The sequence below is a fragment of the Micromys minutus genome, assembly GCF_963924665.1.
Source record: "Micromys minutus genome assembly, chromosome: 2".
NCBI lineage: Eukaryota > Metazoa > Chordata > Mammalia > Rodentia > Muridae > Micromys > Micromys minutus.
In genome coordinates this window covers 53,491,421-53,504,080 of record NC_137971.1, presented here as the reverse complement: position 1 = coordinate 53,504,080, position 12,660 = coordinate 53,491,421, and the positions used below count along the sequence as shown (strand labels likewise).

The 12,660-nt window shown below is 48.3% G+C and overlaps 1 protein-coding gene across 1 annotated transcript; it reads right to left on the bottom strand.

Moving 5' to 3' along the window:
* Nucleotides 1-938: 938 nt before the first annotated feature.
* ANKRD13D (ankyrin repeat domain 13D) lies at nt 939-11,622 on the bottom strand (the record flags this gene model as incomplete). The annotated part of the gene is made up of 15 exons (XM_080912754.1): nt 11,491-11,622; nt 10,789-10,924; nt 10,549-10,673; nt 9,773-9,818; nt 9,546-9,689; nt 9,124-9,313; nt 3,965-4,031; nt 3,676-3,757; nt 3,420-3,481; nt 3,210-3,340; nt 2,059-2,216; nt 1,836-1,952; nt 1,575-1,738; nt 1,403-1,494; nt 939-1,152 (listed from the first exon to the last, which is right to left on the bottom strand). The coding sequence occupies exons 1-15, from the start codon at nt 11,578-11,580 to the stop codon at nt 939-941; spliced, it is 1,818 nt and encodes a 605-aa protein (XP_080768880.1). The 5' UTR covers nt 11,581-11,622.
* Between the last annotated feature and the right edge of the window lie 1,038 nt (nt 11,623-12,660).

The window sequence follows — 12,660 nt, the reverse complement described above, 5'->3', positions numbered from 1 at the left end:
CCTCCACTGTTTGGTTTATGCTATGATTTCTTGGAAAGGAAGGAGCAAAGGCAATAAAGGTCTTTTGAGACAGGGTCTCTCTAGGTAGCTCTGACTGACTGGCCTGGAATTAATTATGATAGACCAAGTCGCTTGAAACTCAGAAATCCACCTGCCTCTGCCTCCCAAGCGCTAGAATTAAAGATATATACCACCATACCTGGGAGGCACTGGGTCTTAATTCTCCCATCCCTTCCCAAACTTGTTCTTTTCTGCTTGGTTGTCATTCCTCTACTCTGAGGAGATCTGGGAGACCAGAAGGCTTGGGAGGGGGAAGGGCGGGGGTGGGTGTCTTAGCAATAGTCCTCCAAACCTGTACGAATTTCAGGTCCACACTAGTGGTGACCAGGACAGGGCTGAGATGCCCCAACTACCATATGGGAGGAGTGACTTGCTTAAAGTTTTATTTTGGTAGAAAATCTTGAAACAGGATAGAAACCTGTGCCTGAGCTTTGGGGATCAGAGTAGGAGCTTTCCCTAGTAGGTAGAATAGGAATGAACACCTAGCCTCTTCCTCTCTCCAGCTGGAGTATGGACCATCTGATGGTGACAGGCAGAACCTGGGAGTGAGGTAGCACCCAGGGAAATTTCAGGATCTCCAGGAACTCCTGCCTTATGAGGAAGTGGTCTTATTTTATTTATAGTTGTAGAAATGGAGGACCCAACATCACTCAGTGACAGCTCTAGTGACGACTACCTGTCAATAATCCCCCATCCAGTGTCCCCTTGGTTCCAGTCCACGGAGGACAGCAAGCCTACTGCTAATGGTCTCTTTATTTCCACCTCAGTCTTACTGCTAGCCTACCTCCAGTGCCCCAGACCCCACGCTCAGCCACAGGCAGTTTATAAATAAATAAATTACAAAACAGGCAAAAGGGAGCCATCCCAAGGCCAGGCTCTCAGTGCTCTGTGAGTGACAGCTGCAGGGTCCGCTGTAAGTCTTCTTCCTCCTGCTGACCCCGGCGCTCTAACTCCTCCTGTTCCCTTGAAGACAACTCCAGGGCCAGGCGAAGCTGCTCCTCAAAGCTTGGGGGTGCAGGTGACGGAGGTGTCTTCTGAGGAGATTCTGGACCCCTGGACTCTGTGGACAGCTGTAGGCTTTCCTGGAGGGCCCTTCAGGGTAAGGGTTGAGGGGAAGGCAGACCAATGAGAAGGCTTAGGGAGGAGCCAAGGGCATGGCATGCCGTTGTTTTGAGAACAAGGTGTCAGGGACAAAGACAAACCTTCTCTTGACCCTATCCTCCTCATGGTAAGTAGCATTTGTCATGTGAAGGGATGGAGCCCTTGGATCAGAACTCCCTGGCTTTCCACCCACCACTAGTCAGTCAGCCAAGGACCCACATACAGTTCCCGGGGGACTCACTGCTCCAGCTGAAGCTGCTCTTCAAACACTGCGACTCGGGGAGGAGGGTGAATGCCAGGCCGTGTGTTGGTCAGGGCTTCCCACACAGTCACCTGCAGCAGCCAGAGCCCAGAACTGTCACCTTGGGCCTGTGGCTGTAGAGGCCATGACCCACCTTCCACTTGCATCCCACCTGCTCTGCTTCTGTGCCTGCTTCAAGCAGGCTCTGCTGGATGGCAAACTGCAGCAGGTCATCATCCTCATCTCGAAGGGGCTCACTGCGTTCAGCACCCAGCACACTGTAACCCTCGGGCACCTCAAACACAGTGGGATCCACTTCACATGGAAAGGGGCTTCCTGGGCAGGGCAACAGAAGGGTCGTCACATTCAGCCTAAAGGCTGATCAGAGAGCATCACTACCAGCTATGTATGTCTCCTATAGCTATAGTCATACCTGAAGCAGAAATGGCAGAACTGGGTTTGGGAACACACACTGAACTCACAGGCTCATCACAGCCGCACAGGTTACTGAAGGTGATGCGGGCATTAAGCACATGGAAGAGGGGAATCTCTGAGAGGAGAGAGCCAGGCTTGAGCTGCTTGTACCCTTTAGTAACCCCCAAACCTGAGGAGGACATCATGCCCAAGTTCTGGCTGCCCCTTGCTTGCCCGCTCACCGATCTTGACAGGGAAGCCTGGTGGGAGGCGCAGAGTGATGAAATCCCGTAGCTTGGCAAAATGAGCGTTGCTGATGGCCATCAAGTCAATGATGGGTGTCACCTGGTCACCCAAGGACAGTGGGTGCTCCTCACTTAGCCACAGTGTTGCCTTGAACCTATCCAGCCGGCCATAGCAAGTAAGTCAGGGACCCCCTAGTGCCTCGCCCTTTCCAGTTGCCTGCTTGTGGTACCCTTCCCTGGTCTGCTCCTGCTGACTGTTGCCCTCAGGGACTCAGCACTTGCTCTAAAGCCTGAGCAGCCGCTGGTCCATTCTGGTGCTGATGATGGCTTTATGCTACTCTGGAGCTGCATGAGGAGGGGCAGAGCCAGCCTGTGGGCTTCTCTCTTGTCCACAGGCCCATCTTTGTCCTCTGTCCAAAACTAGCCAGCACTGTCCACTTGGCTGTGCTGGACATACACAAGTACAGAAATGTGCTGTGCTTGAGTGTCACGCATAGCCCAGGGGTTGGGAGCTTTGGGGTTTAAGTCACATCTCCAACAACGTCTGAATAGCGGCACAGGAGGCTGCATGAGGTACGTTACACCTGCTACAAGGCATCGTCACCATGACTACATCCATTGTGACCATGCATATCGGGTTGACTTTTTGTCTTTCTGGAGAAGAAAATAGACTCCCAGAAGGGAAGATCATTTCCTTGTGATATAAGCCAGTAGACAGCAGAGGTATGGGCCCTTCCTCCTCTGTCGTGCTCTGGTCCCTGGCACATGCTCATTGAACAGAAAAACAAGTCAGGAGTGGTGTGATCTCACTACTTGGATTGTTTGGAGTTGGAGACTAGCCTGAGATACATAATGAGCTCCAAGCCAGGCTACAAAGTGGGACCCCGTATCATAACGCCCAAAACCAACAAGCAAACCCAAGGACATTGGTGACATCACCTGAGTATGGCCAACTCCTGGGGCCCAGGTGCATGCTAGGTTCTCAGATTGTGGTTAGAGAGGCATGGCTCCCACCCTCTGGAGCAAAGTCAAGAGAGAGGCCTACTAGGTGAGCAGATCCCTCACTGTGACACACTCCATGCACGACAGGACTCCACCAGTGCTCAGAGTCCTCTGATGGGATTCCCCAACTTTTCCCCAGACCTCACCTCTGTACTTTGCTAGACATCTCAACGGGGCGGCCAATGTTTCTCGATTCCAGGTTGAAGCTGGGGTCAAAGTACTCCTCGGCAGAAATGGCTGTAGGGTTGGTAGGGCTAGCTGCCTGCTGCACTGGAGCCTGAGTGGAACCCAGGGCAGGAATTAACCCTTAGTACAAAGAGACAGTGCCCTACTCACCCTCTCCTAGCCAAGCTCACCGCAGTGTGGGAGGAATGCTGCTGGGCCATCCCCAGGAAGGACTGGAATGGAGTCTTCCCCCCTGAAAAGAGGTAGTAGGTACCATGAGGGAACTTTGGGCTACAACCTGTGCTCAGGCACTTCTTGCCTAGGAGTCTCCCATTGGTTGACGTATTCTGGCCTGAAGAGGGAGGCTTCCCACCCTGCCTGGGGTTGTTGAGCCCTAGCTCCAGACCACAGGAAGACTGGGCAGCAGGCAATCGCACCTGGGTTTACCTTTGTTCCTTAACTTGTCCTGATCAGAGAGGTGTTCTGTTCTTGTGCGTGTCACCAGCTCCACATTGGTGGCACTGTACACCTGGGGGTGGAGGGGGTGGAGGGAGAGACATGGGGAACTCAGAGTTCAGCCTCCAGAGGGAGGGCTCCGCAGGGGCTAGGAAATTCCCTCTGGTTGGTAAGGCTTCTGGGGTGAAAACTATTCCATCTCTCCCTCCACAGTGTAAGGGGGTAAAGAAGTTGGGTTCCTGGCCTATTCCCAAGTCCCCAGCCCAGTAGCCCCTCCTGCCTTTGCTTCGTAGCCACTAACGGTTTCCATCTTCTCAGACCGCCATCCCCAGATACCACATTTGTTCCTGAAACAGACCAGACAGAAGTAGTGAAAACCAGTACCCTCCAATACACAACAAAAGCCCTTGACTATCCAGTGTCCCTTCCCACGGTGACACACTGAGAGGTCTGGACTAAAAGAATGGGGCGGCTGGAACATTTGCACAAGAGCCAAGGAGCAGAAGAACAAGAGACATTCTTTTTACATTTTGTTTTTTGAGACAGGGATTCTCTGTGTAGTGCAGGGATTGGCCTGCCTCTGCCTCCCTAGTTTTGAGGTTAAAGTCGGGTGACAGCATACCTACCTCTCAATTCTTAATTTTATTAGGCTTGATAATGGTGTTGTGGCTCAGTTAAAAACTGTTCATGAACACAGAAGCATTTATTATTGAGATGATGTCTGAGATGACTTTGTTGTTATCTTGTTTGTTTCTCATTGTTGTTTGAAACAGGGTCTCTCTATATATCCTGGGTTGTCCTGGAACTCACTATGTAGATCAGGCTGGTCTTGAACTCACAGAGATCCACCTGCCTCTGGCTCCTGAGTGTGCTCACATACACACAAAAATACAATAAAATAATAGTAATTTAGATGAACAAATTTCTTGTGAGGCCCAAACTACTGAAACAAATTTAAGAGGAAATAATTCTAAATAAGGTGTTTATAACCAACGTGGAGATGTTTTTTTTTTTTTTTGCTTTTTACCATCATCTACCCAGAGAGGAAAGTACAGGACCAAATGGCTTTGCCATAAAATTCTACTAACCATTTAAAGAATGTGTATCAGGTGATTTGCCAACTCATGTACAAAATGCATGATAGGTAATAATTTTCAACTTGGAGGGGTGGTGGCGGCCACACCTTTAATCTCAGCACTGGGGAGGCAGAGGCAGTGGATCTTGAGTCTGAGGCCTGCCTGGATGTAGAGTGAGTTCCAGCACAGCCAGAACTACACAGAGAAACAAGAAATCCTGCCTTGAAAAACAACAAACAAACAAGCAAACAAGGCTGGTGAGATTGCACAATGGTTAATTACAGTGTTCTGCAGTTCCAGAGAACTTGAGTTCAATTCCCAGCAACCCCATGGTAGCTCACAACCATCTATATAGGGATCTGATTTCATTTTCTGGCATGTAGTTGTACTCGGAGACAGAATAGTCCTACACTGAAATAATAAAAACATAAATAAGTTATTCTGGATATAGGTCAGCCACAGAGTGCCTGCTTGGTGTGCATGGCACCAGCCCGGGAGAGAAAGAAAAAGAAATAATGGAGGCAAGCAGGCTGGCTATAGACCAATATTTCTTAAAATATAGAGACAAAATCCTCAGCAAATATTAGCTAATACATCCTTACAACAGATGGAAAGAATTCTATACCACACTCAAGGAACATCATCCCAAGAATGCAAGGTTGGCTCAATATCAAAAGAACCAATTTATGTAACAAATCATATGAGCAGAAATGTTTAGGTGTATGGTGGTTTGAATAAGATGGACCTCATAGGCTTATTTATATGAATGCTTAGTCATCAGGGAGTGGCACTATTGACAGGGATTAGGATGTTTAGAGTATGGCCCAGTTTAAGGAACTGGGATGGGCTTTAAGGCTTCAAGAGCCTGTGCCAGGCCCCGTCTCTCCCTCTGCTTGCAGATGAGGATGTAGCTCTCAGTTACTGTTCTAGTGCCATGCTTGTGGCTGCCATGATGATAATGGACTAAACCTGTAAGCCAACCCTATTTTTTTTATAGGAGTGTTTGTGGTGCCTCTTCATTGACTAAGACAAGGTGGTACTGGGGATCAAACCCAGGGTCTTACATACACTAAGCATACATTTATTATTGAACTATAGACCCCCCACCCCCAAAAGAAACTTTAAAAAAACATGTCATATCAATGAGGTACTGAAAAAATCCAACACTCTTTCATAATATATGTGTGTGTGTATTCAATGTATTCAAAAAATTAGAAACAAAAGGAAACATCTTCATTTGATAAAGAGTATCCCCAAAATATATTCAAATAGTTTTATGCTAAATGCTTTTAATAATCTGTCCATGTATCTCTTTTTATAAAATAAAGTTGTAACAAAAAAAAAAAAGAGTATCCTCAGATCCTCTGATTAGTATTAGGTAATGATGAGACTGAATATTTTTTTCTTTAGGCTGAGATGTCAAGGTTCTTTTTACTTACAATTAATGCTTTACTGGAAGTCCTAGCCGAAAACCTTAGAAAAAGCCAAAGAAAAATGTCTATATTGAAAAATAAAACAAGAAAAACTATATTTATTGATATGATTTTATACAGTAAAAATATTGAGGTTAGAGAGATAGCTCCATGATGAGAGAACTTCCTGCTCTATTACAGGATGAGAATATAGACTCCTCAGGCAGAGCACACCTGATGCACATACATGAGTAAGCAAGCACTTATTCCAACAAAATCATTTTTAAATATGAAAGAGTTTACTAAATATCTAGTTGAATTAATGAGTACAGCAATGTTCCTGTATATGTGACTGATATATAGTTATATTTTTAATATTCACAGTGAAGAAATCCATATTTTAAAAATGAGAAGTTGGGAGGGGGGCTGGAGAGATGGCTCAGCAGTTAAAAGAGCACTGGCTGCTCTTCAGAGGTCCTGAGTTCAATTCCCAGCAACCACATGGTGGCTCACAACCATCTGTAATAGGATCTGATGACCTCTTATGGTGTGTCTGAAGATAGCAGCAGTGTACTTATGTAGTAAATAAATAAATCTTTGTTTTAAAAAAAAAAAAGCACCCACATGGTGGTTTACAACCATACTTGATTCCAGTTCTGGAGGATCCAACACCCTCTTTAGACCCTCAAGGATACTAGGCACATACATTGTACATATACATACATGGAAGCAAAACGCTGTCACATAAAATAAAACATAAATCTAATTTTTAAAATTTAGTGGAACAGCTAGGTGGTGGTGGCACACACCTTTGAGCCCAGCACTTGGAGGCAGACAGAGGCAGATCTCTGACCCGGGGGCCAGCCTGCTCTATAGAATGAGTTCTAGGACATCCAGGACTACACAGAGAAAAGAAAACAAGAATAAAAGGAGCTGAGAAATGGCTCAAGAAGAGAACTAAGTTCTAAAGGCTGTCCTCCAACTTCCATATATGTAACATGGAATGCCTGTACACACACACACAAATGGTTTTCTAAAAAGTACAAAAAATTATTACAAAAAACAGCTATTAAGACGCTGGAGGAAGCCATGTGTGGTGAGGTGGCACATATCTTTAGTCCCAGCATTCAGGAGGCAGAGGCAAGTGGATCTCTGCGTACAATAGTGTACAAATCTCACGTATAATAGTGAGCTCCAGGCCAGCCAAGTGAAAACCTGTTTCCTAAACAATGACAACAAAACAAAGCAAAAACAAAAAAAGCAGAAAAAAAAAGATAACTTGCAGAAATGCAAACAGTAATTGCAAATCACACGATCAGTCTCTTATAGTTAGAGAATATAAGCAAAGCCACGTATGCTGCTCATGCCTGAAACCCCAGCACTCAGGAGACTGAGACAAGCGGATTGCTACAGGTTTGAGGTCAGCTTGGTATTAAGAGTAAGATCCTGTATCAAAAAATAAAAACAACCCAAAAAGTAGATTACATAAAAAATTCACCAGGCAGTGGTGGAACATGCCTTTAATCTCAGCACTCAGGAGACAGGTCTGTGAGTTTAAGGTCAGCCTGGTCTACAGTTCCAGGACAGCCAGGGCTACATCAAGATATTCTGTCTTGAAAAAAAAAACAAAACAAAAAACAAAACAAAACAAACAAACAAAAAAAAACAAAGAAAGAAAAATACAGACTTAAACATAGGCACTAAAGAATTTGTCGGAAAATAAAAATAAATAAAATGACCCAATTTGCACATGAAAAAAAAATGCTCAGCATCCTTAGTCATTAGAGATGTGGCAATCAAAGCCACAGTGAGGTGTCAGGGCCACCCATAGCCCTGCCGAAATAAAAAAATCAAAGAAAGCAGCTGGAAACATTGGGGAAACAGCCTGGTGCTTCATCAAACAAAAAGATACTGAGTTGTTACATGATCCAGCAGTTCTACTCAAAAGCTAGAGATGTATCCAGGAGAAATGAAAACACAGGTTCACACAAAATTTATGTAAAAGTATACAGTATGATTATTCCTAGTAGGCAAACAGCAGAAACAACCCAAAAGTCTATTGATGAAATTATATAAATAAAGGAATATAGTAAAATTATGGGACCTGGAGAGATGGCTCAGAAGTCAAAAGCATTTACCTCTGCTTTTGCAAGGGACTGGTGTCAATTCCCTGTACCTACATGGTGGCTTACAATCTTCTATCACTCCAGTTCCAAGGGCTCTGATGCCCTCTTCTGGTCTCCTTGGGCACTGCAGGCACATAGTGCACATACATGCAAACAAAACCCTCATACACACAAAATAAAATAAATAGATCTAAAAGAAAAAGTAATTATGGTTTGTCCATACAATGCATTCAGCAGTAATGCTACAGTTTCAGTTTGTATGAACCTTGAGAACATTATAAAGTGAAAAAAAATCAATATACAAAAAGCAACATATTTGCAAATCTCAGTCATGTGCAAATTCCAAACAGGGAGAGCATGTAGACCTGGATGAAGAGAGAATGCAGTGAAACTGGTTACTTCTTGAGAATAAATTTTTAAAGAACTGTTGTGATGGGGGAAGAATTGAGGGAAGGGGTGCTGGGAGGGGCAGTAGGCAGGATGTAAGGTGAATAAGTAAAATAAGTAAATGAACATTAAAAAAATTGTGATGGCATATATGTTGATAAGAGCCATAGTAACCCCTGTACCCATCTAAGCAGCTTCTAGTGGTGTGGGGGTAAGCCTCCCATAGGTGTTAGGAACCACTATCCTAGTGGTTTCATTAATGGTGTTTTACACTGAGCACAATGACACATACCTATAAAGGTACTCAGGATTTGAGGCAGGAAGATCTCTGGTTCAAGACCGGTCTGGGCTACACAGCGAGATCCTAACTTTAAAATAAAATGTGAGTCTTCTTATCTCTCCTCCATCCCTATCCATATACGCCAGGCCCCAACTGACCTCTCAAAGGCTACATTGCGAGTGTCCAGGTGGGTGGAGACAATAGGAGAGGTGAGTCGACTAGCCACGTGCTCCTCACTGGGCCGCATTGCTGACAGCAGCACTTCTGGTTCATGCAGAGCTGGACCTAGTGTCTCTGTGTGTACCACCTGCCGGTCGTGATCCACTTCCATCACCAAGGCTCCCGCCTCTGTCAGCGCAGGGGTGTCACAGGAGGGAACCATATTAGTGCCAGGCCCTACCAGTGAGCTATCCTCAGCCAACTGTTGCTAAGTAGATAAGCCCTGAGCCCCTAGATCCTCCTCCACCCTTGGCTTCAGTCTCCACTTTGAGAGTGCACAGAGATAGAAGGATACCATCCTCACAAGTCATCGGGGAATCTGAGAGTGACAGTTGTCCCTGCCGTTTACCCCAGAGCTCACCCTGACCCCGGAAGATGAAGCTCCTTCGGCCACGCTGCCAGGTCATGTGCTCAAAGCCCAAGAGACTAGTGTCCACCCGCAGACTCTCACCCCGCTTCCACACACGGTACACATCGCTCGGGCACATCTTGGACACCAGAGGTACTGCAAGAAGTCTCAAAGTCATTGGGACATCTTCCCCAAATGGCCCACTCCAAGTCTTTGGCAGCCAGTTGAGCCCCACTCACCCCAGCTAGTGAACTCCCACTTCATTTCCACGTAGAAATCAGGGGCCTAAGAAAAACCAGAGCTGCCTGTTAGGACCCATGGCCTAGTGCCACAGCTTAGTAGGCCTTGGGTGGGCCTCACAGTCCACTACTACTCTTTGGGAACCCACAAATTCCGATGCACTGCTGTGGGCCAGCTATAATCCCACTCCAAACAAACCATGCCATAGAGAGAGGCCCAAGTAGGATCTAAAGTGATCTACACATAGAGCTACAAGCATTGGAGGCCTGGAGCTAGTTTTGACATGAGCCACAGCCCACAGGGGTCCTACAAGGTCCTCTGTCTTCTCTGTGTCTCTGAGTCCTTATCTGTGAAGGGGACACAATGATGCTTCCAGGCCTTCCCACATGTGAGGAAGCCCAACTGTGCCCTGTCCTCCGCATGCATGGGATGGAGCACACAGGACTAGGCATTCCAGGTCCAGGCCATCTTTACCCAGTCACCTGGAAATCTACATTCTCTAGGAGACCCAAGGCCTACCATTCTACCCAAGAGATTCTTGGTATCAGGGACCCATAGTGCTGGTGAATATCTTCCTTCCAAAAGACTCAGTCTCATCTGCATGGGCCTGGGATCCTCTTTCTTATATGACCCTTGGCAGAGGTCCAAACACAGATGGTGGGAAAGCATACTGCACAACCCAGATGCTCTTCCAAAGCCAGGTTTCTCACAGGGAGCAGGAAGCAGGATGGCCCCTGTTATGATACCCCCACTTCTTTACTATACCCTACCATACCTGACGGAGTTTGTTGAGCAGTTCTGGAATGCCAGCCAACCTCTGTGTGGCCCTCTGGAAGTCCCGATACTGGAGTACCAACTGTACCATCTCAGGGTCCCCAGTGCTGACTGCCTCCTGCAGAACTGGAGATGATCAACTGCTGGGAAGCCCTCTTAGCGACCCCGGGCATGGTTACTTACTCCCATTCACCAACCTGGATGCTAGTCTCAAGGGAAGACCCTCTGCCCTGCATAGTACCTGCCCAGCCCTGGTGGCTCTCTTTGCCCACGTTGGCATTATGTCGAAGGAGGACTCTCACAGACTCCAAGTTCCCTAAGGTCACAGCCAGCTCCAGGGGGGTCCGCCCTCGGGGATCCTCCTGTTCAATGTCGTGCTGAGGGAGAGGGGAAACTCAATACAAGGTAAGAGAGAAAGCCAAAGCAAGGAGGTCATTGGATTGAAAAGGGCTGGAGTTACTATGGGAAACGGGAGGAACCAGGTCAGTGAGATGATAGAGATTAGCCTATGTGAACTGGTGAGTGTAGGGGTAAAGGGGACAGTGAGGCCAGTGGGAAGAAACTGCTCATTTCAGAATTGAGGGCCTGGTGGCGGAGTCTAGCGAGACAGAAGCAGGCTAGGGACGTTGAGAGTTTTCATCTGCTTGAGGACTAGAACAAGGCTCTTGTCCTTATTCTAGCTCAGAGGTGATGAGGGTGAATCCGTAGCTTAATGCAACACAAAGTGGGCAGGGAGTAGAGCAAGGCCCAGCCAAGGGAGATGCGCTAAATAAATGCTCAAACTCGAGGACAAATGACCAGGGCTTTGGATAGAGCTGGACCTAAGAAGTCCGGATGCAGCTGCGGAGCACAGCAGGGTCAGGTGAGCTACGGGGTGGATCCCGCACCCTGGCACGGGGGCTTGGGGGGAAACCACCAGATCGGGTCCCCTGCAGGGCCTCACCTTGCGGCTGTGCAGTGCGGCCTCCAGTTCACGGTGCCGGTTCGCCCAGACTAGCCGGTGCAGCGGGAAGGTGGGGCCCAGGCCCGCCATGCTGGGCCTCAGCACCGCATCCCGAGTGAACGGCCCAGCCCTTCTTGGCCTGCGCCTGGCACGTCCCCTGCGCTTCCGCTCCGAGCCGCACCTCAGCTGCGCCCGCAGCAGCCCCGCGGACCCCTGGTAGGAACCGCAGCAGCAAGAGCGAAGGCGGCAGAGAGGGCGGGGCGGGGCTTGGGGGCGGGGCTACACGGAGTTAGGGCGTGGCGTCGGGCTCCGGGCCCCCTCGCCTCCCGTAGCTACGGCAACCACTGCAGGCCTGCGCGCTGGGGGCGGGCGGCGTGTGTGTGGGGTGCTGTCCAGTCTCCAGGGCAACCACACGCGCCCCAGGAACAGCCGGAACCTCATTTCGAAGCGCCAGGGTCGGTGGGGGCGTTCCGGAGGGCGGGGCATAGCTGCAGCACCACCCGTGCCCGCAGGGGGCGCCCCAGGCCCTGGGCAGACCTCTTAGTGGTCAGGAAGGTGAGGGAAGGCCAGGAGGGGAGCATGGAGCTCGGATGCTCTGGGATTGGGCCGGGTCTGTTGTTTTTGCAGGTCCCTGCCCACAATGTGTTCGTCCATCCAGCCTACTCCTATGTTCTACCAGCAAGGACTGGCGTTTTATAAGCCTGTGAGATGGGAAGTCTTGACCTCATCCCTGCCAGGCCAGGCGCTTAGCTTCTGGAGATGGGTACCCAGCAACAACACCTAATGTTGACCAGTCAAAGCCTCTTTCCAAGGATCCATGAGTGGGGAAGCCTCCAGCATCATTGGAATTAAAAGCAGGAATATTGGGGCTGGGGAACACAAGCTCAGCAATAGCTAGGGCTTTGGTGCACACCACCACCACATGGGTCCATTTTGCAGAGGCTGCATTTTACTGCCAACAGGGAAGGAAGAATTTCCAAACAAGGCTGGCACTTCCACCCACACAGCATGTAGGATTCAGGCATTCGGGCAGCTTAGTTGGGACCTCTGTTTCTCTTCAGTCCTACCATGGGGACTCTGATCCTGGTCTTGCTGGGTGGTGGAGGCAAAATGGACTTTCCAAAACCGAGCCACTGGTCTGTTTCTTTTTTTTTTTTTTTTTACATTTAC